General features: G+C 33.2%; 1 protein-coding gene and 1 pseudogene across 1 annotated transcript; both read right to left on the bottom strand.

The window, feature by feature from the left end:
* Positions 1-220: 220 nt before the first annotated feature.
* LOC110996602 (synaptic vesicular amine transporter) lies at positions 221-25,519 on the bottom strand. Its single transcript, XM_045633744.1, has 13 exons — positions 25,416-25,519; positions 21,243-21,378; positions 11,207-11,359; positions 9,793-9,925; positions 9,263-9,321; positions 9,070-9,191; positions 8,503-8,647; positions 7,413-7,514; positions 6,116-6,250; positions 5,864-5,955; positions 4,375-4,558; positions 3,564-3,697; positions 221-2,104 (listed from the first exon to the last, which is right to left on the bottom strand). The coding sequence occupies exons 2-13, from the start codon at positions 21,373-21,375 to the stop codon at positions 2,039-2,041; spliced, it is 1,458 nt and encodes a 485-aa protein (XP_045489700.1). The 5' UTR covers positions 21,376-21,378; positions 25,416-25,519; the 3' UTR covers positions 221-2,038.
* On the bottom strand, positions 16,238-17,280 carry LOC123690363 (annotated as a pseudogene).
* Positions 25,520-26,926: the final 1,407 nt, after the last annotated feature.

Genomic DNA, 26,926 nt, shown 5'->3' with positions numbered 1-26,926 from the left:
TTTATTAATCTAATAAACAGGCACAATACATTGTTTCAAAATAAATAACAAGAATTACACAATAAAAAAAATACCTATTTTTGTATATAAATAAAACACACTTAAATGATAGACAATATTATAAACTATTTGATAAACAAGAAACGACATAGACAACCACATTAATACATAAAAAATACACCTTTTACACCAAGCATTCATTAATATACTAATGATAAATATCACTAAAACTATCACGAGTTGCCGATTCAATTTACGGCTTCAACGCAGCGTCTACAAAGGTCCGTAGGTAAAATATGGGAACTAGGCGTATATAGACGACAAAATAGCTCTTAACTATTTAAATTTTTAATAAAATATTTATTATCTATTATTACTACCATACACTTTCAGCGTTCGCTGCTTCTTAATCTAGATAATATATAAAAACATTATAATATAGAAATACTCAAATTTGATATAAATATTGTCTTAATAAAACAAGTCTTGTATAATCTGTGGTAACGTTCTGTGGAATTAAATTTAAACTTAGAATGACTATGGTCGAAAGACTTTAGCCTGCCCTTTGGGCGAATAATAAAAAATATACATTTTTGGTTATACTAGTAAATAAGGTCCATACCAGCTATTGTCTTACATATATCTAAAATACAAATATGAATACATTACGAATTCGACTAAAGATTGCTACTTATGGAAGTAAATGTGATTATTCAAATGTCTACTTATATGATTTATGACGACGATATTGAATAAAATTCTACGAAACACTTTGACAATTGACTTGTCAAATTTTGTCAATTGTCATATTTAATTTAAGATTACGATCTATTTTGATTAAAAGCTATACGATTAAGAGATACAATAGACATTTTATATGTCAATTATACATTCTAATAAAAGGTATAAAGTTATCTTACGTCGAAAGTTATACAGCGTGACTGATTCAAGTTGTTGCAAGGAATCTGGCTAAAGCAGAATAAACCGTCATAAGGTTAAATCTAACTGATATAAAAGATTGCAACAGACCGAACTTCAACAACGCTGCATCCCCCATCAAGGCCTATATTAACCGCCCCCGTACCGCCCTGCATCAGCAGGGTGCGAACCCATACACTACCCGAAGGGGGCATATGCCCCCGGGTCTTAACCTCGCGAGGGAGGTTGTTACATGAACCACGACGATGCACTTAACACACTTCTTCCTTTCTACTTGACGCAGCCATACGTAAATAGAAAGATTTAAGAGCACAGATTAACACCACAAATGCACGTACATATGATTTGTTTTTAATCACCACACTATCTAGCTCTTTCATTATTACCAGATAAATAGGGACAGATATATCGCATGTTCATGAATTTGTCGTACTTCTGACTAAAGGGAGCGGTTTTTTAATAGTTTCATGAAATATTGGCGATTAAATTATCTAATATTAATTTAGCCGCTCTTGTTATAAAATAAAATCGTAAAATGATTTCAACTGCCGCCGTTAGAGGCGCTGGTAGCTTTGTTTTGGCGGGAAATCAATTTACGAAGCAGATATTAATGTGTGCCTTACAGTAGTGAAATAAGTTCCATTAGATACGTTTCAAATGACGCAATATATATAACTAGGACTTATATTTAGTATAATATTTGAACGTGATATATGTTACTTGAATATATTATATATTTAATTATTCTAATGCATTCATATTTGACAACTACAATTCCTATCGTATAATACTTACGTTACAAGCATAAGGATGGCATATAAAAAATATTGTATCTTGGTCCAATTATTAAAACGTGCAAAATCAACGAGTGATTGATCAAAACGGGATAAAACAATATTGTCAAAGTCACATTTGCAATAAAAAGCGGTATATTTTTTGTAATAAGCTAATATAAAATTGGTCATAGCTGGCTACACTAGGCATATACAATCGTAAAATACTCTTCGACGTCTAAAATTACTTCCATACCTCTGATAGATTAAAAATAAATCGGGCGGCTTACAAGATGGCGACCAAAGTGACGGACAAGATGGCCGCTCTATTCTTCTTCCTCGTTTTGGTAGCTCACGTATCGAACTGATGATTTCTCGCTGATAATCAAACTCTGTAATAAAATTATTACTTATTTATGTAAACTTATGACATATGTATACAGAGAAATCAAAAAAATTCAAAATCAAAAATAATTTATTCATGTAGGTAACACAATGTAGGTACACTTATAAACGTCAAAAAAGAAATAAACATTGAATGCTTCTATTTTTAGATTTACTGCCATTTCTCAAATCGATGGCGTAAAACATGAAGAGAAGAACTGACAATAAATCCGTCACTTTATCACCAAAGTTTTATTACAAAATGTTTGTATACACCTGCAAACCATACCACGGTCCTCATGTCAAAACATTGAAATATTATATTTAATTTAAAAATATACATATTTAGTATAAGACAGAATTTGGTAGACCCTTGCTTGTTACACCAATGGCCGAACTGGCCGAACGGTAGAAGAAAGCATCGTGAGCAAACCGGCTTGCCTGAGACCCGAAAAAGTCGATGGCATGTATGTGTGATTATTTACTTGCCTCTTGACAAATGCTCATAAAACAGATACAGAAATCGGAGGCCCAGAGCTAAAAAGTTTGCAGCGCCACTGATTTATTTATTTATTAATAATATACACTTGTTGACATGAATGCTTCTATTATGTGACATAATAAAATTAATGACATTTGCATGCCGATTTATATATGGTGGATTGTGCAGATTTTTATAATTAATGCATCTAATTGTATCACTATCTTAGCAAATAAACGATTTCATTTCATATTTATATGTTCGCAGAGTGAATTCACATTTGCAATATTGTGTATATTATGTGTGCCGACGCATCTACACTGAATAAACGACTTTTGATTTTTAATATTATATATATGTCATTATATGTTTCTCGACATTATCGTTTCGGCATAGTCTGTAAGGATAATGTATGTATTTCTGTAGTAAATAAATAAATATTTTATTATCCAGTGGGATTTTATACTTCACCGTTTTCCAACAAAAATAAAAAATAATATTCTGGAATACAGTTTAAAATAAATATAAACTAGCGACCCGCCCCGGCTTCGCACGGATGCAATGCTGATACTAAATACCCTACAGAAAATATGTAAACGTTGTATATAAAAATGTGGGTTATCCATAAGAGATAGACATATACCATCACAGACTTTTCTGTAGACCTTTTCAATGTGTACAATACTTAATACATTATTTTGATAAAACTCGTAGGGTTCAGCCTGCGTTTGCAATGTAAGCGGAAAAAATGTAATTATTTACGACATCACATTAGAAACCTCAAAAATAACAGTACTTCTCCACTATTTAATGGATGTTATTATACATATAAACCTTCCTCTTGTGACTGTATCTATTAAAAAAACCGCATCAATCCGTTGCGTAGTTTCAAAAATTTAAGCATACAAAGGGACATAGGGACAGAGAAAGCGACTTTGTTTTATACTATGTAGTGATTTATAAATTATAAATTTATAATAAATCACCTGTTTCTCATTCATAGCAGGTGGCGAACGTAGTAGCAACAGGACCGGCGCATACGCAAAGTTGAGTATTGCGATGATGACCAACATCCACTCGAAGCCGATACTGTTGACGAGCGTGCCGGAGAATGCGGGACCTGGAAGTATGACATAAATAATCCATCATTAAGTTTCAATACGTTATATGATTTGGTACTTTTATGGATTATGATATATTTTGATATGTTATAAAAAGTACACGTGGGACAAGAGATAAGAGATCTTTTTTTTTTTATTTAATGTTTTTATGTAGGATAATTGGTGTGGGAATTATTTTGGAATTCTATCAAATTAGTAGTAACTGTTAAGATAGAAAAATGTAGTGGAATAAATAAATAAAAAAAGGCGCCAGACCAGATACATGCAACTTCCTCAACAGTAGCCCACAGTATTGCAGCATACAACTGACGGGGACCCTTTGTATTGAAGAAGTCACAGGGGTTCGCCAAGCATCCATGAATATACAATGTATATAATTATGTAAGGCACAAACAAAATAATCATACCCCATAAACCCTTATACCAGTGGCGGTACAACCTTTTTAGGTGTGGGCTTCAGATTTATGTATTCAATAGGCAATTACTGATCAGCCTCCTGTGCCTGACACGCCGTCAACTTTTTGCGTCTAAGGCAAGTCAGTTTCCTCACGATGATATCCTTCATCGTTCGAGTGAATGCCAAATCAATCCATTGGTGTACAGCCTGGGATCGAACCTACGACCCTGGATGAACAACTAGGCCAACACTGATCTCATATATAATAAAATATCTTACCGACAGCATATCCCAAGCAGAACGCGGTATCACCAATTGCATATACCGATCCGTATACTGCCGCATGACGTATATCAACCAAGAAACCCAATTCCGGCATCATGGATGAGTCGACCATGCCAATCGCGAAGCCGAGGCCAGCGTTCGGGATTATCAGGTGTTCCAGCTTACGGGCCATTGGGATCTGGAGATTGATATCTTATTCTTATCTTATATCTTTAAACGAGCAATTCTTGTATATATGTATATATATATATATATATAATTGGAATCTCGGAATCGGCTCCAACGATTTTAATGAAATTTAGTATACGGGGGGTTTCGGGGGCGATAAATCGATCTAGCTAAGAATAAATGATAGAAAATAACAAAAAGGTGGTGTTTGAGTAGTCCCAATTTAAACTGAAAAATGAATCTTCCTGAAATCTATCAGCGAATAATAATACTAGAGTAGTCCCAATTTAAACTGAAAAATGAATCTTCCTGACATCTATCGGCGAATAATAATACTATATTTTTTAAATTGCTTTACCGACACAACAACACTAAAGCTATTCCAGCATATATAATCTATATTGTTCATATTTCATCATTTTATTAGTATGTAATTCGTACTTATATATAATTTCCAAAAACACAATTTATAAAAAAATAAAAATACCGAGGAAAGCGGCCATTCAGGTGCTGAGTTTTAACACAAGTAGCAGATATTTTATAGTAGATACACAAAAATAACATCAGAAATACCAATAGGTAGAAATAGCAGGAGAAATAACGTAAGGACACACTAAATATAGCATATTCATTCAACCACATCATACATAACGCAAACCAACATAATATAATCTACCCAAAATGCACTTTCTTCAACCAAATTCTTTTTACCATTCCAGCATCAACGACTATTTAAAGAAAACACTTTTTTTACCGGATTGAAGCTGTATTGCTTCAATCCGGTAAAAAAAGTGTTTTCGTAAACGTCGGATAAAAACATAATTTTTTTATCCGACGTTTCGGGTGCATTACAGCTTGCGTGGTCACGGTGACTGAAGATTATGTAAAATAATTATAAGTTTACAATAATACATAGCTTTAATCCGGTAAAAATTTTTTTTCATTAAATGTGTAAAAGCTATGATAATAAAAGACAATACTTAATGACTATCTTAAAAACAAAATCTTCACAATCGTCAAAAAGTTTTATACATTCAGTAAAAATCTTAAACATCATCTCAACCTGGCTTACGTTCAGAAAGTATTCTTCTTGTGCAAAAGTAGTTTAATTGAATTGTAGAAGAATCTTCGGAATCTTGCCTCACGGAATATATTTTAGTTATTAAATTTTAATTATTACATTTTAAGGTTAGCTATTAGCTTATTTTAATATTAGAGTAAACGTTTCAAATATTTGCTGAGTCAAATTAATTATGTAAATAAAATTTATTAAATAATAAAAGTAAAATTAATTTCATTAAATTAAATGTGTTACCAGAATCAGACACAATCCAATGATAATAAGTCCAGAGCAGGCGGCAAGCCAGCGTCCCATTTTGTGGCCAAGGGGTCCGAAAAGGTTTGTTCCTAAATGATACAACATTATTAAACTTAAAAACACAGCACATAATATCTTAATATATATATAAATCTCCTGTCACAATCTCAGTTGTGGAACTACATCGAGGTGATGCAGGTGGAATTTCGTAAAAATAAATCACAAGACATATTTTTCAACAATTCTTACCAATCAAATAGCAGATGCTGGCAGGTAGAAATGCGACACCTTGCTGCCAACGACGTGCTTCCATGGTATCTGCCATCCAGATGGGTAGACTTGGCTCCAGCATTGCTATGCCTACGTTCGCGAAAGTTATTGCTCCTGGAATTGATAAAATAAACCTGTGGCATACGGGGACTGCAGCGATAAAGCTATTGCATAGCATTTTTTATCAACCTATGCAATTATAATTGTTTATTTATTTTTGGAGTTCACTCCTTAAGAATCGATTTACATATATAAGGCGCCCGGTATGAGAAAAATATGACAGGTAAAATCTACTGATGAATGACCTCGTTACTTTTTTGGTGCGCAACTTTCTAACTTGGTTGGATTATTTCTTAAAATAAATGATAATTGTCAGATAATAATAATTACATAATTTATCGACATTCCTAATGAAATATTTGTGCACATCTGAAATTGACTATTGTGAGAAGTTTAATGTAAAATACTTCGCCGATTAGTTATAATAAATGTATATAAAATGAATAAATATATACTTGTATATTATTTTCATTAATTTGTTAATTTACCCTTTCATATGGTATTAATCTTTTTTTCAGTTGGATAAACTCTTTTTGCGTATGTTTAGATAATCGTACTTAAGGAGTAAACTCCAGTCGTGCGTCGGAGCTGACACAAACAATTTTTTTTTATTTATGCAGTATTTTTTTTTCTTTGATTCAAACTACCAGATTCAGACTAACAAGCATATTATATAGTCTGTCTCGTGTCTAAAAAGTATCAACCGCTGTGCCGGTCGGAGTGGGGGGTGTTAGGTTTTTTTCGTTACGGAATTTCTGGATTCGGTCCCCACGCTCAAGGCCCGCGATAAAATCTATGCAATAGCTTAAAATATATTTTAAAGGACTTGCGTTGCAGACTATTATATAAGCAGGCTATAGGAAATTATTGAAGACATTTAGTTCTAGTAACTTTAGGATTACAAAGAAAGGAATTTATGTGTGTTGGCCTAGTAGGTATTCAAATTCAATTTTTTCTTTAAATAAATATGATTGTCATTTCAATTCAATTAATTCAATTTTTTTAAAGGAATGAACATGATACTACTGCTCAATAAACGATTATTTGTGTGAGACATGGTAATTTATACAAATTTAATAATGTATGATAATTGACTTAATTGATATGAATCTGACTAATAATGTAAAATCTAAACTAAGATAAATTTGCGCGCCACTGTGTGTGGCAGAATATGCGAACGAATAACTTATTATTATTATTATTATGATAAAAATACCTGCAGCGACCAAGATGTATGGATCAGTGATGAGGGCTTTGAGTGATGGCGGATCGGTTTCTTGACGCACAACTCCAGGCTGAAGGATCATAAGTTGCAGCACTGCGTACATACACATACACAAATCATATACAAAAACACGTTCGCGTTGAATGTATTCAGTGATGATTCACTCGACACCTTGCATTGTAATATATTCTCATAGTACCATCAGTGACTTAGGAAATTGAAAGTCGCAGTACGTTCGGAGATCGGTATTAGTCGAACATAATAATAATTTAACATCGTCCATATGAGCCCCGAATATCGCAGCACACAACTCCCAAGGGGACTCTTTGTATTGAAGAAATCGCATATGTTAATTATATATTTTGTCTATAAGTTTCGTTAGACACACAAAATAAAATTAAGCCTTTGAAAAGGTTATTAAATTTTTTTCATAATCAAGGTGTTTTATTAAATTTTTTAACAATTTTTAATTATTTTTAATGATTATTAAAGTCTTTCTTCGAATTTGTTTCGCCTTAATATGAATTTACTTAGTCTCCTTAATACATACCAACATATTATGGAACATATAGCAATGTTCCATATGTTATCATATCATATTAATACCCCATAGACACAGTTCGCTTTCAATAAAAACCTTCCTCTGAGTTCGGCGCACCATATTTTGAGATTCATTTCTATTGATATAAATAATTAATATGCGAGAGCAGTGTTGGCCTAGTGGCTCCAACGTGCGACTCACATACCAGAGGTCGTAGGTTCGATCCCGGACTGCACCAATGGACTCTCTATGTGCGGTTTATACATTTGCTCGACCGGTGAAGAAAAACATCGTGAGGGAACCGACATGTCTTAGACCCAAAAAGTCGACTATGTGTGTCAGGCACTGGAGGCTGATCTCCTACTTGCCTATTAGATTTAAAAATTGATCATGAAACAAATTCAGAAATCTGAGGCCAAGACCTAAAGAGGTTGTAGTGCCACTGATTTATTTTTAAATAAATACGCAGTAGTTTATTCGTTTCAATAGACCAAAACTGCTTCTAATTAATACATTTAGCAATACCACGTGTACACTTACATCCGTCTCCCAAAGCCAGAGCAGACAGCATGAGGAAGGGAGCTGTCTTGCCGACAAACTCATACATGAGTCCGCCGAATGGTGGTCCAATCAAAACGCCCAAAGCCAAACCTCCTAAAGCAATACCCATTGCGTTACCACGTTCCTGTAATAGATAATATTGCCTCAAAATATAGTAGAAGAAGTAGAGTAGAAGAACATGGTCATAATAAGAGTCTTTGCCTTTCCCTTTGAAGTAATTTCCAGGTTTCAAGTGCAAATTAAAATAGATTAAATTGGCGCCTGGTAATACTTTTGTTTAGGTGAACAAATGAAATTCAATATAACATTACTCATGTAGGTAAATGAGTAATGTTATGTTGAATTTCGTTTTGAATATTGGTTTAGCATAATATAATTGTCTTTCAAGAAAAGAGCGTACAAATTTTTAAAAGGTCGGCAACGCACTTGCGAGCCCTCTGGCATTGGGTTTCCATGGGCGGCGGTATCCCTTAACATCAGGTGAGCTTCCTGCCCGTTTGCCCCCGGTTATATAAAAAAAAAGTATAGTATTTATCGAAAGGTAACCTTGTCATCTGGATATCTCTCAGCCAACATCCCCATACCGGAAACGGAAGAGCACGAAGAACCGATACCTTGCAACGCGCGGGCAATGAATAGCACGCTGTAGGATCGGCCAAATGCAAATACTGAAAAATATATTTACTTAAAATTTGAACATTATTTATATATATTCTAGTTTAAATGAGAAGAACCATACTTATAGTGGAGAGAAACATCAAGATGAATCCAGTGAACATTGGTACGCTGTATCCGATTCTGAAAATTACATTTACATTTATTACTAACAAAACACACACATATAGAAACACACAAAATTACAATAATCAATAAAAAATGAATAGTGGAACCAGCTGCCCACTGAAGTATTTCCAAACCAATTCGACTTAGGGTCCTTCAAGAAAAGAGCGTACAAATTCTTAAACGGCCGGCAACGCACTTGCAATCCCTCTAGCATTGAGAGTGTCTATGGGCGGCGGTATCACTTAACATCAGGTGAGACTCCTGCCCGTTTGCCCCCTATGAAATAAAAAAAAAATTGCTCTCCGGGAGTGCCGGCAGAAGTGAAAACTTGAATAACGTAACATTTTATACCCTCACACAATAAAGACCCCAGTTGCCGCATGAGAGTTCCTCCCATTCGCGGTGTATCTGTATTCCCCCCCCCCCCTAAGAGTGCCAATAGGCGAGGCCAATCATAACATAATGGAGAATTTTATTGGTATTTACTTGTGTGTCAGAGGTCCAACGAATGGGTTAGCTATCAGTTGCACTATGGCTTTGCTCGCGAACATGACACCGACGGCTACTGTCTCATGTATTAGCTCCTGATGCCTTGCCTCCTTCTGGGCTGTGATGTTCACTGTGGAAAAAATAATTCAGTTATGTTGCCTTATGAGCTGAGTCAAGATCTAGCGGATCAAGGGAAAGATTCAGAAAAGAGTTCGACGACACACGGTGGCAAAATTCAACAAAATTTATTTGTTCATTAATTTTTGTAACAATATTTTAATAGTGACGTATTAGTGATAACGAAAGAAATAAAACACTTATTGAAAAGAAGAAGTTGATGACAAGAGTTGTAACTGAGTCCTCTATTTGACATATAAGTGAGTTACATATATAAGTTACCTAAAGAGACTCCTTTTAATAATATTTTTTAATTATTAAATTTTAAGGTTTTGATTTAATAAATAAAGCACTATACGTTTATTAAACAGAGTTACACATATAAGTGAATGTACGTGCTCCTATTTCACCATGCTGATAAAGGATTAATCTTTGTTTTTTTTTGTAATATATATTACTTTAGTTAATTATAAGATTACTTAAATATTTCGAATGGAAATTTTTTGTAGAACAAAAATCCTTGGCGTTTAAAAAGAGAGGCGGAGAGTTTATTGCCAGTTCGTTCTACGCCCTTGATTTGAGAACTGGATGTGAATATTAAAAACATTTAATATGTTTTTCTTTATTGACGTTCATAAGTGTACATTGTGTTTAATAAATAAATGTTTATGATTTTATTTTTATTCAGATTCCAGTTCCCGGTTCCACATAAGGCAGGCTGAGAAGCCGTGATTGTTAGTAAATGTATAAAGTTGTGAATCGATAGTAAACATTTTGTTTATGAGAAAGTGCTTAAAAATAAAAGAGAGCTCTCTGAAGGAGAAAAAACCGTTAAAGTATCATGTCCAGTGTTTGTTTTTGAAGTTATACTTCTTTGGGCGCGTTATGAGAAAGTGATGAGAGTGAAATGTTACGATGCGCGCGCACCGTGACACAAAATTAACAGAGTGAAGTTAGGTCTAGGTGGCATGAAAATCGATAACTATGTTCAAGTTGTATATTCTAGTAATTGTATATTTAGAACTCGTATTTCGTAACAGCACAATTAAACAGTGTAAATAAATAAATATTATTTTGGTGTTTTTAAATCAATTCCATATACAACGGTGATAGTATTTACTCATAATTTATTTATTTACATAAAATCTTTTTGATTAATTTTATTATTTATCCTTAAACACTACTGCATTTTAGTAATTTTTTTCGATACGCCAAAGACGTATAACTTCTAACGCGTGTACATAAGTAGTGCACACTCTTTTTTTGTTTTAGGTTAATTCATCAAATTACTTACTGTGCGTGACGTTCTCCAGTGGCACGCTGGTGACGTTGAGGCAGGGGCAGTAGGGTGCCGTAGGTGGTACAGGTGTGGTGATGTCTTCCAACGCCATGGAGAGGGGCGCGTCCGGATGCTGAATGTCGTAGAGGAACTCCGGGATAATTGGAACTGAAATAAGACATTCGTTAAAGATGATTTATGTGGACCCGAGTATCTGAAAGCTGTATCCAGAATCCCTCGGTAAATGACAAATAAAAAATATTGTATTATTTCGATTGTGCTTTAAATTTCCGGCTGTCTTACGCCCAAACTCAATAACCTATATCAATCCCTTTTTGACCATCTGAGATAGACATCTTAATCCGAATATTGATACAAGTGTGCCAATAACCAATCGACGGATTGTAATAGCATCTGTCGATAGAAGCTATCCATAGTAGGTCGGATCGGTGTATGTGGATAGACGTTTGTATGAAAATGACAGTTCAACTGTGCCATTATCCTATCTTAAGATTTTAACTTACACCAGTTTTTAAAATAATTAAAAAGCTATTTGATATGTTTTAAACATATTGTATATTTTAATATTATTTGTATAGTTTTATTTACTTTATTTGGTTTATATTGATTATCAAATTCAGTGTAAAGAGCGAAGTGATTGCATTCTATCCGTCGCCAAAAATGGATTGTCTTCGCAGGGTTTGGTTATTGGGATGCAGATAGGAAATCGATCGACTGTCACGGTCTGATTTCAGATTGTTTTCAATCTGAGATTGTGTATTAATTATTTTGTTCGGGCGTTAATGACTACTTTATTGAGCAATCTTTATATGTTAATTACTTTATCGTTAAACCAGTATTAACCACACAAAGTTCACTAAAGTGTGCAATTCAAGAGGTTATCTTAGCGTTCCTAATGACAATCTAAGTGCCTAAGTAATTATGCCGGCACTGGCTACTACTAACACTCTGCACACTGAAAGGCACAAGCCTAACAGCGACCTTTCTACGTTACATAAATTTCAGTGTCAGACCTACAAATATATAACCTGTGCATTTTTAAAGGGACCAACAGGCTCATATGATATGTAGTTATTAAATGGAGTCGAATCGTTTCACAAGTTCGAAACACTTCAGAGGGTAGCTGATACCACATAATGGAGCACCGCAACAACGCTCAAAGCTAAGCTGTGGAAGCACGGAATTCAATTAAATATATATATGTATATATACATATATATTTATGTTGGTTGATGGTATGTGGTAAGATACGCAATCCCCAAGACAACTTTAATTTCTAAAGATTTATCCATTAAATCTTTGTTGGGTATAAAGTTTTTATCTACCTGTCATGTTCTTATTTCAAATACGTAACAAAAAAAATAAATTTGAATTGAGAAAACAAATGCAATTGGAAATAAATATTCAAATTTGGAATAATCATATGAATAGAAACTCGTTTGTTTCTTAATACTCTTTGTTATATTCTAATTTCAAAAATGTGCTTTTGTATACGCAACTTATGGAGTTGCGTATACAAAAGCACATTTTCTCATCAAAAACTGATTTTGAATTTAAAAAAGGAATGCATTTGGAAAAAATACTCGAATATAAGTAAAATTAATAGACGCTCATGTGTTTGACACTCTTTATTTGCATTAATTTATGTTCTAATTCCAAAAATGTGCTTTTTTCATTATAAGCAACTGCCAAAATATATTTGGTTGGTGATTTATTTTATTTTATTTATTTATTTCTTTATTGTATAAATAATCTTAAATTGTAGTAGTTGGTATGGTGGAAACATAAACTGGACACAGTTTTTCTGTCCACCAGGACGTCGAAAATATTTAGTTAATTATAATTAACTTAATAAAGTGACATAATGTACAACAAAACACTTTTACCCTCAAAAATTGCACAAACAACGCACTAAAACAATCGAAACACCGCCGCTTCATACATAGCCGATGCAAGAAACCTGTTCTTGACGAGAATTCTCAATCGACTACAGGATGTGTTCTAATATTTAAATATGAATTAAATGACGAAGTCTGATTTTTGTTATGCGTAATTTATAATTGTTTGCTTTATGTAATAATTTTTTAATTTAAATTTAATATTGTTTCTAGTTATATTAGTAAATAGTGTAGCTGGTAACGAGTTTATTAAATTTGGAATAATATAGTCTAATGTTTTTTTCCCATATAAATTATTGTATTTGGGTAATAGAAATGCATTTTTTAATTTTCTACGTGTTGAATAGTGGTAGTGAGCTTTAATTGTTTTAAGATAATTTTCTGTAAAGTAGTTTTCGTTTAATAATACTAGCTGCACTTTCTCTAGTATAGGTATAATTTTGAAAAATGCAAATAGCTTTCTGTAGTCCTCTTTATATTGTGATTTTATTTTTATGGGAGCAATAGTTTTTAAAATACGTAATTGTAATGCAAATATTTGATTTAGATAGGTTTTGCATGTTCTCCCGTAGCTTGAGAGTCCATATGTTATAGTGGATTCGGCTAGTGCTTTGTATAGCATTAACAGAGTTTTCAGAGGTATTTTATTTTTTATTATAGTGAATTTGGCAAGTATCGCTCTTAGCCTTTCACAGACAGAATTGATGTGCATTTTCCAGGACATTCGGTCATCTATTGTAAGCCCCAGGTATTTGTGGTTACGGACTAATTCTAAGGCGTTGCAGTTGCAGTTGATGGGGTACGAGTTATAGGAATGTGCACAAGTGTGGTTGTGTAACATTAGGTGGGGTGTATGTGAGCTTAGATTGTGACTGGATCGTATATGCATAAACTTTGTTTTGTTAGAATTTAGTACAAGTCCCACATCGTGGGACCATTTAGCCAATGTATCGAAATCAGTTTGTAGCTTTGTTTCTGCTTCTTGGATGTTAGCCCCAGTGGCTACTAGGCATGTATCATCTGCAAATTGGAATATCTGACAATACTTTATTATGTTAGGTAATGTGTTAACGTAGGTAAGGTAATGTAAAGGTCCAATAACTGAGCCCTGAGCTGTGCCTTCTGTTATGGATATTGGGAAACTTTCTTCGTTGCACACTTTAACACGATAAGTTCTATCTTGCAGATAGTTTTCACACCACTTGAGTAAGTTTCCTCGTACTCCGCAGTCATTTAGGTTTTGTAGGATTACGCCGTGCCTTAATGTGTCGAATGCCTTACTATAGTCAATAAACACTACAAGGACATGATCTTTTTTATTTAAGTGCTTATAAATATGATCCGTGAATGCGGATAGTAATTGTGTGGTGTTTTTATTTGGTTGAAATCCGTATTGTTTGTTAGAGAGAATATTGTGTTTTTTATAATAACTTTGAATTTGTCCACATATGTATTTTTCTATTATTTTGTTAATTGTTGGTAATATAGTTATTGGACGATAATTATTGTAGATTTTTTTGCTACCATTTTTGTATATTGGTCGTACTATGCCTGTTTTTAATAGATTAGGATATTGTCCAGTGTAAATGCTCGTGTTAATAAGATTAGCTATGGCTACGTTTATTTTATTGCATAACATTTTAATGTCTATAGCTCGTAGTCTATCTGCGCCTGGAGATTTTTTGTCGTTTAATGATTTAATTATGTTTGCAACTGATTTAGGGTCTGCTGACTGAAATCTCATACTAGTATTTTCTGCTCGCCGGTATGAGCTTTCCTCTAACAGTGGGTATACACAGTTGGTTGCAATATTACTAATACTATTGTGGAAGGTAGTTGCAAAATTATTTGCAATATCTTTACATGTAATATTTTGATTTTCAAATGAGTTCTGTATAGCTACGTCAATAGAAGCTTTAGTTTTTCCTGTTAATTGGTTTAAAATAGCCCATAGATTTTTTATATTGTTCCTATTAGTTTCTATATTGGTTCTTAGTGTTTTATTTTTAGTTTTATTTATTAATTTATTGACATAATTTCTGGTTTTATTATATTTTTGTTTGAGTATTAGGTTGTTTGGATCTTTTATATATTGAGTAAAAAGTTTATCTCTGTACTGACATGCTTTAATAATTCTATTATTAATCCAATGATTACTATTTCGTTGAGTGTTAGATTTAAGTTTAACTATATATTCTGATTCTTTATATGCTTGGGTTATGTTATTTTGTATGAAGTTGTATATGCCAATAGGACACTTCATTTCTATTGTAGGTTTCCAATCAATTTGCTCTAGGAGGGTCGCTAATTTATTTTTGTCTATAAATGTTTTATATGATGGAACATCCTGTAGCTGTGCTTTAGTGCAAGCGAGCACGATTGCTCGATGGTCCGCTAGTTTTGTGCCAACCGCTGCAGTGTATAGGTCGTGTGTTTGGGATCGAGCGTATATGTGGTCTATGCATGATTTTGTAAGGATTCCTTTGTATCGTTCTACCCTAGTGTATGTTGTGATCCCACACAGAAGGCCTAAACTGTGTAATGTGTTGCAATATTTATGTTTTATAGGAATGTCTAGCTTTAAGTTTATATTAACGTCCCCCAATAGATACAAATCAATATTTTTCTGGCAGTTGTTCTTAATGATATTACGAAGTTCGTCAATAAACAGGCTCTTGCTTAGGCTAGGTGGGCGGTAAATAGCACAAATTTGTGCAGTGTATTTTGACTGTGTTGTGATGGTAAAAAGTATATTCTCGAAATGTTGGCTTTTTACAATTTGTATACTAAATTTATGTTTCTTTTTTACATACACTAAGATACCACCACCTTTCCTATTGTTTCTGAGCGCTGAGAACATTTGATACCCATTTAAATTATACAAACAACTAATTCTATCAGAAATGTTAACCTCTGTAAGAACAATAACGTCAACATTGTTAGCTGCATATATACATTGCTCGAGACTAGCAAAATATTTTATGATTGACCTTATATTTATGTGTACACACAATAGATTCAAATGTTTGCTGGGTATTTTACTCACGAAATCATTTATGTTTATACAATCCTCTAATTCACAAATATCACTAGTTAAACTATCCATCTTAATAATAATAATTAATAATTCATTTAATTTGGGCAGTTAATTGACATTCTGTCTTTTTTTAACACATGTATATCCAATACAGATCTTAAGTTTTGTATTTTACTGTTTTCATCTTTTCTTGCCCGAACCACACCGTTTTTAAACCAAACATATTTATATTTTTGTATGTTCTTTAATTCCTGTTTGGCTTCCCATAAATGCTTTTGTTGCATTTAGTCATTGCTTCCCTTATGAATACTATTTTGTTATTGTTGGGTTCATAGGGGCAGACATCGGCCACCATAGTTTTAATGGTTTTAGCAGCTTTAATCCACTTTTCTTGGGTTGCTTTATCAGTAAGTTTAACTCGTATAATACCCGGTTGGTCGTATTTACCTTGTTGTCGCATTGCGTTACGGATACCGTCGAAGGGTTGTTTAAGTTTTAATGCCACATTTTCAACTAATTTTTTCACATTCTCTTCGCTCGCAGGGGGGACGTTTGTTATTTCAATAGAATTAGCAAGTTTCTCCTGTTCCATCTCATGGAACCGCTGCTCCAATGCGCCTACCCTCAATTCCAAATTGTTATTTTTTTGTATTAGTTCCGTGTTTTTTCTTTCTAAAACTTTTATGGTATTTTTAAAGGCATCAATACAACCTAATACTTCATCCAACTTCGTACTGTGAAATTGCAAAGATTGGTTAAATTCGCTTATTTCCTTCTTTATAGTTTTTTCCACCTCCTTGGAGATTTTCTGTATTAGCCCCTTAGTGTCTATAGGCATATCCTCCTCTGCATCCTCTGTTAGAAACAAAGAGGACTTTCGCTTCGGGGATTCCTGCTGGCATTCCATACAGGTCCAATCTAGGCTTGGGGCCGCCTTTAATGCAGCTATCTGTTTGTTGGTAAGACCGCTGCATCTGGTATTTAGGTGTACCATTTTTTCACATCGGGCACATTCACATCCGGGCAACGATTTAGAAAACGATTTATTACATTGATCACACTTGGACATGATTCTATTTTCTTAATAAGCTCGTGTTACGTTATGCGCATGTCACTCGCACGGCTGCGCTTCGACGACTGAACGATTATTTTAGAAAAGTAATAAATTCATCATCGGAAATTATTGACACTTTTTTTTATCTGTATAACAAAATATTATACTTAACCAATTATCACTTGAATTTTTTTTTATATGAATTGCCGAGATATAGGGCGTAAACTTAGTATGGGCTTGTTTACTTACAGTCGAATATTGACAGGTTGATAATTGTATCATAAAGTAATTGAAAATTTGTTTGTTTTATATTTTGTTTTTTATATTACTTCTGGTTATGCACTTCTTGCACTCATCATTTTTTTTTATTTATTGTTTTCTTTTCTTACTAGGGTTGCCTGGAAGAGATCGCTTGTTAGCGATAAGTTGTAATTTATATATATTGTGTTATTTGTGTTTCTTTCTAGCAACGAAGTGTGAATAAATAAATAAATAAAATAAATAATTCCTAGTAATACGACACACGATATATTCACCATGAATTTATCCCATTATATTTCTATAATTTAGTTTACTGCTAGACTGGAGTCACGTGATTCGTGGACCTGATCTTATGACCTATCCAGTATTATCGGCATAGACTATGACGTCATATACACGAAACACTAAAATCAATAGAACCTAATTTAAAAAAGGAAAACGTAATCCTTTAGCAATATTCGAATTTGGAATGAAATTCAATTTATCGATGTGACATCACTAGTAATCAGCTGTCATAACCAGAGCCACTCGAAATCGAATATCGAAAGCGTTCGGGAAATCCCGCCTCATTTGAAAAAAACATGGCAGGTTATAAAATGGTTCGAAATTCAAATGGGTTTTTTTTGTCTATGTTTAATGTCATTTAACAACACAATATAATATACAAACTGTGTATTTATTGTATAGCACTCTCCCTTTAACAGTCTATAATGCAACCACCAAATGTATAGAAAAAAATAAATGCAGATCTAATACAATTTACCTTCCAATGCTGCTATAAAACGATTGACTAGATTATAAAAGAGGAAGAGACAAGGATAGTAAAAGCATACTTAAGTGGTTTGGCCATAGGCCATATTGGTCTATGGCTATTTACGTTGATGCTACGACTGCTTTCCTCAGGATGTTTTGCTACACCAAGAGAGTTCTAAATGCGCAAACAGATCCATAGATGCTGCTGACTTCCGACTTCAGGGATGAGAGTTATAATAAATAACATAATAATCCAAAGTTCTCAAAATTCACGAACTCTGTTATGAAGTATGTTCAGTGCAGACTAAATTTGATTCGAGTGAAAACTAGAGCCAATTTGATTTGTGACTCGCGCGAACTTCATCAAAGTAGTGATGTTCAACTGTCGATAGTTTTAGAAAACCGGTTATTTATTTAAACTGGTATATGGTACTCATTTAATTTTAAGGATCAAAATGATTAAAAAGGAAACTTAACACTGCTGGACCTCAAATCTTGACAGGTCTATTCCAAACAAACTGTGTACCAAAAGCCTTGAGAGTGCGATGCCCTTTTTTGTACAAAATAGAGGGCAAACAGGCAGGAAGCTTAAATGATGTTAAGTGATACCGCTCATGGACAGGTCTATTCCAAATAAACTGTGTACCGAAAGTCTCGCAAGTGCGATGCCAATTTTTTCTTTACACAGAATAGTGAGTGGTATTAAGTGATTCCACCCCACCACAAATTGACACTCACATTACCTGAAGACTCGCAAATGCTGTTCTTTTAAGAATTGGTACTCTATCTTCTTGAGTTTCGCTTTTCCCTGCCTGGTTCTACATGGCGATTGTGTGCGACAAGGACTGCCTTAAAAATCAGGTGTGGAACGGATGTCGAGGTGATACCGATTTTGTATTCTGCCCTGATGTCCGATGATGAAACTAAGTTGTGTACTGTTTAGTTTATTTAACATTAAATTTCTGCTTTATTATTATTAATACCTGTAAAATCTAATACTTGATGAGTTATTAAAACTCTGGCGTTATCTACCGTAATTTTCAAGAAGATTATCTAACTATTATAAGGAGTCAAACATGCAGCTAATACAAATCTTTAAAAACGAACAGTTATAGGAGTACCCTCCTATAACCTTATGTCAAATAATAAACTTTTAACGGCTATACCCATTTTACGGTAAACATAAAATTATCGACAAGGGCACATCACTAGCGGTTCCTTTGATGAGGCGTTTAAGTGAGTTTCACTTTGATCTCGCCGCTCTGCAAATTGACTTGCTTCCGGCCACAGTTAAAATAGGTAATATATATATTAATAGGACACTCTAATATATTCTGTAACTATTAAGATATAGGCACAACTCTTCTTTAATAAAACCACTGAGGCTCTTTTATCTCTGCCTTTTAATAAATTTAAGAAATGTATTATGAAAATAAATAAATAATAAAATAAACGTTTTTTTATTTTCATAGATGAAGAAAGCATTTTTACCTTATCAAAGCAAAACTACCAAGTTATGGCGAAACATTTTTTAACTTTGTAGAGAAATTCCTAAACATTTTTGAGCCTTTGTGAAATTTTTGTAAAATTTTAATTAATTTCATGGTATGAAGACGTTATCAAAGGTTTGACGATAGACAGATATATAAAACAAATGAAATATACTTATGTCGTAGTAGCCTACTACAGATATATATTACCTACGACATCGTTACGAGTGTACTGTTGAAAAAGTATATTTTCTTCTCTTTCTTTCCGGTTTAAGAAAATGCATTGTTGGGTGCCTTTCTCGAACCTAATTCGCTGTTATGGTGATGATTTTTTTCTGCTTTACGATAAATTTCTTGTAATATATATTTTTTATTTCTATTTTGTTTTAACACTTATCTTTACTTTAATTGTCATACATTTTACATGGAAGACGTAGATTTAGTACTATGTATGCTGTCGTAAACTTAATAAATAAACAATTGAAGTTTGTATGTACCAGGAAAGACACCCGGCTTAGATTTCACAGTTGCCTAGTTCGCAAAAGTAGACTTCCATCAAGCTGAATAAATTTTGAGTTAACTAGTACGGAGTTGAAACGAGGCATGGATCAACTCTTTAGAACACCCTCCATAGTACAATGTATGTAGACTTAGTATTATAAATAAAATATAAGTTTTATATTCACTATAGCAATAGACAATTGTGCTATAAATTGATTAGAAGGCGGGAGAAAAATCGAGAAGTACTGTTAAATAATTCATGAAGCACTTGTCCGATTGGCCGCCATTTTGTTTATCTGTGGCTTCTTCGCGCGTTAATGGAGCCTGTAGATTCAGTTTTTAATAGGACAATGAATATTGGCTCACATTAAATATTTTAATTCATTTTTCTTTAGTGACCTAAGCGTTGGCAAGGTTTTAAAAATAAATAAACACATAATTGCCTTTGATTTTAGGGCCGTCTGTTCATCAAAATCCGGATAACTCCAGTCGGTTGAATGTCCCTAAATTAGATTTTTGTTGGAAAAAAATATCGTCACATCTATCGGTTACGCGTCACATTTTTCCGTTACGCGCCATGTTTTTCTTGCCCTACCACGGTTGGATCGAAGAGATTCGAAGCCATTCATAACAAAAAATTATAATAACGATAACAATGATACTAACAATTCTTTTATAATTATTTGATTCTGTGTAAGTAAGGTAAAAGTGAAATAATCGTATTCATGCCTATGATTGTAAAAGCCGTTAATTTAGATAAACTGTAACAAAAGTTAAAGTTTATCCAAATTAACTTTATTTAACAAATTTCTGTAAAGTTGCATATAGTCAATCATTTTTAGAAAAATAAGATCATAAAGTTTCACTTCTTACACACGTAAGAAACACTAGTACAAATTCTTAAAAGGCCGGCAACGCCCTCTAGCATCGAGTGTCCATGGGCGGCGGTATCACTTAACATCAGGTGAGCCTCCTGCCCGTTTGCCCCCTGTTCTATAAAAAAAAAGTACACGCACACATTTGTTTAAACACTTACCAACAGTGGTGAGCAGCATATTATCAAGGAGCAGGGCAATGGCGACAATCACCAACACCAGTTTTCGGGACTCCCGCATGGCGGCGATGCGCGCGCGCCACCCCATACCTAAGCCGTCTGATGCGGCGCCCATGGTCTGGAAAAAATGTACCTTTATTTTTTATTTTTTTTATTTATCGTCAGATTTCTGTTTCATGATCATTTTTGAATGTCATAGACACTGACACACGCCCTCGACAGATTGGGTTTAAGGCAAGCCGATTTCCTAACGATATTTTTTGAAGAGCAGTGTTAGCCTAGTGGCTTCAGCGTACGACTCTCATACCCGAGGTCGTAGGTTCGCTCCTCGGCTGAGCATCAATAGACTTTCTTTCTATTTAACATTTGCTCGAACGGTAAACGAATTGTGAGGAAACCGACATGTCTTAAAAAAAGTCGACGACGTGTGTCAGGCACTGGAGGCCGATCACCTACTTGCCAATTAGATTTAAAAATGATCACGAAACAGATTTAGAAATCTGAGGCCTAAGACCTAAAGAGGTTGTAGCGCCACTGATTTTTTTTTATTTTCCTTCACCGTTTGAACGAATACTTAAATATACGCATAGCCGGGGATCGAACCTCAGAAATGAGACTCGCATGTTGAAGCTATGGCTAACACTACTCTACTAGAAAGTATATAAAAAAACGTTATGAATTGTGAAATAAAAGAAAAAAATGATAATTGATAAATCACAAATTTAACATTTCCAGATTTCCTTATTTAAACGTTCGAAATGACAATTGACAAGACGACGCCATTTCGTGAAAGGACTCATTAGCGCGCCAGTTTCCTGTCGCCATTTTGATTTCAATGGCTCGGCACCCTTTTATTTTAATTATCGCAATAAAGCACTGACAAATTGAGATAGGAAAAGAAATTCAGAAAATTGATATAAAATTTAATCAGCAACATTTGTGTGAATATTTCTTGAGAGATTTTGTTTCGCTTTATAAAAACTGTAATACGCGGGGACATCACTTCAGATGTTTGTAAATACAAGAAAAAGAAGCCTAACGATTAAATCGTTGTATTTTTTAGATAAGAATTACAATTATATAAAAATTACAAATATTGGTGTCTAACTAACTCTGCGCTGTCATTTTTCTAAATGTAAGATTTAAAAACTAGTCTTGTTATTTATAATTATTACTTGTCTACGGCATCCCTTACATAATTTATAAGTGTGTCATAATGAATAAAATATATATAAAATATAAATGAACAGAAGTACATACATGTCTGAAAGGATAATAAATGTATTTATGTAAATAAATAAAAATATATATATATATATATCTAATTCTTTCGATTGAAATATTTTATACGTTCAAAATGAGGGTTTGAAACATTAATAAGACTATAGCACAGTGTCCCAAAGTAGGACCTACTTGAAATACCCACAACGATTCCGTTGTTAATGGGACCATTCGTAAATGTATATATATACACTTTCATTATTTATATATTTTATCACCTTGCCTTGCAGTGACATTCTGGCAGGAGGGACTCCATGACTGTTTTAGTTTTGTAAAATATTTTTTTTAATGTATTGAAGTCATGTTAATGCTTGGCCTTGCAGGCTGTGCAGACCAATAAATAAAAAGTTTCTTTATTGGACTCAAAACAAATACTACATTACATATATTACAACATTCATTGTGGTCAACCTTATATATAATATACATCTATGAGCACTAGCGTTTAAACTAGACCTAGTCTGTACCTTAAACGCTAGTTTCTTCCAGTGTCATCAAGAAATTGGTCATTTAACCAAATTGAAATGAATCAAATTGAAATTGTTGTAGTTAGTTAGATTGGTGTAAGTGTGAAATTCGACAAAATATTTTTACTTCTACCAATAGGTCTTCATTTTTCACAGAATTCTCACACGCAGCACAGTTCATTTTGATAAGTTAAATTATACAATTATATTCAAACCTGCTCTCAGTATCAATGCTATTATGGTTAATTAGCAAATACACATTAAATTCGCACTATCTAACAACAAAAGAACTTTAAAAAACTAATTTTTTCCTACAGAACTTGTACAACACCCGTTAACACGGGAGGCGCAAACTTTGATTGTAAAAAATAATATGTCAATGTACAAAAGTATTTTAGAAAGACCAAAGTGGGGATGATACACAAAGGGGTTTTTACCTTTAAAAGCGTAATTTTAATTAAAACAAAATATCTTTCATTATCAAGCGCTACTCATAGTCACGTTATTTTTTTATACGAAGTAACAGACAGACAGCACCGTAATAATCATTTGTGTAAACAATAAAAGACTTTAATTTTAAATTAAAATGAACAAATAACATACCCAATTCTAATTTATAATTTTAGCTGAAATGAGAATCATGGTATCACTTATTCCACGTCATTAAATTCGAACCCGTTGGCATCCCTTCTCATCGGCAAAAAAGACAGAGGGTGTTGGCCGGGAGAAAAAGGCCGCGTAAAAAACTCTCGGTACTTTTTAAAAAAAAAACAAATCATCAAACAATTCTACAATATATAAAACAAATATAGCAAATTAAGTAGCCTGCCCAGCACTAGTCCCAGGCCCATTTATCAACTAGATAATCAATAACTTTATAGTAAGCCTTTTTACACAGCTTTTCTTTAATACATTTCTTAAATTTAATAAAAGGCAGAGATAAAAGAGCCTCTGGGATTTTAGGAAGTATGAAGGTATAGACCTAGGTAGAAGCCTTTAAAAATAATATAAAGTGAAAAAAATAATAGAAGTTGAAAACCAATGGAAAATGAGGAGAATATTATAAAAATGAAAGGAAAAATAATTTACGCGCAATCTGTAGTCGTGTAGGAGAAGTAAAACGGTTTTTAATTTTTAAGACTTTTAATTTTTCCGAACCAAAGTACCTTTTTTATACAATAATTTTAAATATAACTCATTCAAACTATTTGGTCTATAGCAGTACGATCTTAAAAAAAATGGTGACTTTCACCAGTATAATACGCGTAATAGAACTAATTTGAGTGTGCGACCAACCAGGCTCCAGAAGATAAACCACTCCTTATATGAAAATTGTATTCGTTTTTACAACAAACTCCCAAGCGAAATTAGAGAACTATCACTAAATAAATTCAAAGCTCTTGTTAAAAGTAAAATAAATATAGCCTTTTATAAATGTGACGAATACTTAAATGATCCTAATCTTTACGATTGATTTGCTCCAGTTCAAACGATTTGTATTAAAAACTTGGCGTTTGAAAAGAGTGGCGGAAAGTTTCTTGCCAGTTCTTCTTACCCGCTCTACGCCCTTGACTTGCGAACTGGTTGTAAATGTAAATTTACAATTAATTTAATTTATTTTTTTGACGTTCATAAGTGTACATGTTTTCCTATATGAACAAAGATATGTTTGAGTTTGAGTGTTTTAAAACGTTGGGTCCACGCGTAATTCTATTGTTAATGGGACTTTTCAAGAGAGCTAAATTTATTTGGAATTTGTATTTCACTTTATCATGATGACATAAAAATTTATTGAATGCTTTCAATTTACAATTTCCTAGTAATTTCATCCTAAAACCTATCATTTAAGTTTCTGAAGAGTACAATTCAATATAAAAATGTGTGTTTTGTGGTGGGGGTAATAAGATTTTTGGAATTTTAAGGTGGGGTACAAAAAAGGTTCTATTATTGGTCTTCAGTGTGTGTACACCTAGGCGTTGTTTAGTTTACTCTGCTTATTTCTAACCGTTGCGATTCAAGTCTACACAGGCCCTATTTTTCAGAATTCTCCATCAGATCAGGCGATGGATGTATCTCAATCTTTACATAGATATAAAATACAAAAGACCTATTAGTAAAAAATACTTTTAAGTTCATTTCAGTGTATGTATGTACGATATACATGAAAAATACTACACCGTTCACCAATTCTTGAATTATAATTCTGTGAAGAATTATTTCAGAAAATTTGATTGATCACTAACATCGTTACTTGTTTGGAATTTATATTTAAGTTATTAATACACACTTAAATACGATAAATACTTCAGTTCTTATATGGTTCTTGCTAAATAAAATATCTGATAAGTTATACCGAAGTATGGGAAATCTAAAGTTAGAATTATTAATTAAATATTTAAATACTCACCCTAAATATACTCAGGATACATCACGCAATGGACGTCCACTCAGCGCCGCGTCTAAAGACGGACTAAGCGTTGCCTTACACTCAAAATATAGCTTGGAATGCAGACCACAGAACAAGAGCTACGCTATATATCAATCCACCCCCTTTATACAACAAACGTGCACGGAACACGGGGGATGAGGGAGGCCTTTCGCCTGGTCGACCCTTATCAGAGGCCTGATAACGCCAGCAAAAAGAAAACGACTTTATTTCAACGGCGGAAGGTCGAAATTCCAATAATACACGAGATATATCCTCATATAATTTGAAGTTATACGAATGTAGATCTTATTGTATTGGCTTTAGGTGTATTTTAATTCGCATAGGAATGTAGAGCTACAGGTTTTCGATAAGTTTTCAGTAAGTGACGCGTGGGGGCTGATGGATAATGTCATGATGAATTTTCGGCGATGAGCCGTGACGTATTGTGGTTTCTTTGTTCGAAATTTGAAAATTGAATTTAAAATTGACGGCAAGCATATGTAATATTCAATTCTTAATTTGAAATTCGAAAGAGCTTGTCAAAAGTTTGCAATTATTACTTTAACTGGTATGTTAATTCTAAATTCAAAATTGGAATGAAGACTGTCTTTAGGCATAGTTATTTAATACCTTTTCAACTTCTAAAATTTATCCTAAATTGAAAAATACAATAATTTCAGCCCATATAACCCAATAAAAGTATTAAAGCATGCTAAATCTGTTTTTTAACTGTAAATTTAAAACTTAAAAGCATTGCTGAAAAAATATTTCTCATAAATCTGTGCAAAATGGGATTAGTACTACGAATAGTATCATGTCCCGTGTTGGAAAACGTAGCTTATTTGTTAGACGATAAACTAAAAACCCCTCTTATAGGTATAGTTACGTTCAAGTTATTAATAACTATTTGATTTATTTTAATTATAATTAACTATTAACATACGTATTCTACCATCCAAATTTATAAGCGGCACATTAATTGAATTTCAAATTTGGAATATATATATTAACATTTTTGAAATCAGAATTATGTATTCGTTAACAGAGGGAGTTGATTTTCCGTTTCCGTTTTATTTATTCCAAATTCAAGGATTCTAAAAGAGAATGATTTCCTGAATATATTGTAAACGTAATATAATTTATTGCTATCATTACCGTGTCATTATAGTACAAAATATTTTTTATTGATAAATATAAATTCTATAACAGCACAATAGACAATAATCGTAGACACAGAAAGGTATTGGTCTCTTGAATGATTTAGCCTCCATTGTGTTTCTAGTTGCGTAAACTGCAGTTTGATTCCCGTGGAAACATAAACTGATGCTATTTAGTACTAATTTCAGTAATAATGCTGTCTTTTATTTTTATATATTATATTAAATTAAATTAAAATGTCACGTAGAACCTTCTCCGCTTCCAGCGTATCGCCATAAGAGGTCCTTAATTTCTATTCCCCTCTCTTTCTTAAACTTTGAAAACTATATATG

Source organism: Pieris rapae, chromosome 24 (assembly GCF_905147795.1).
Source record: "Pieris rapae chromosome 24, ilPieRapa1.1, whole genome shotgun sequence".
NCBI classification, from domain to species: domain Eukaryota; kingdom Metazoa; phylum Arthropoda; class Insecta; order Lepidoptera; family Pieridae; genus Pieris; species Pieris rapae.
The sequence above is the reverse complement of the archived record's forward strand: the minus strand, read 5'-3'. Positions and strand labels throughout refer to the sequence as shown.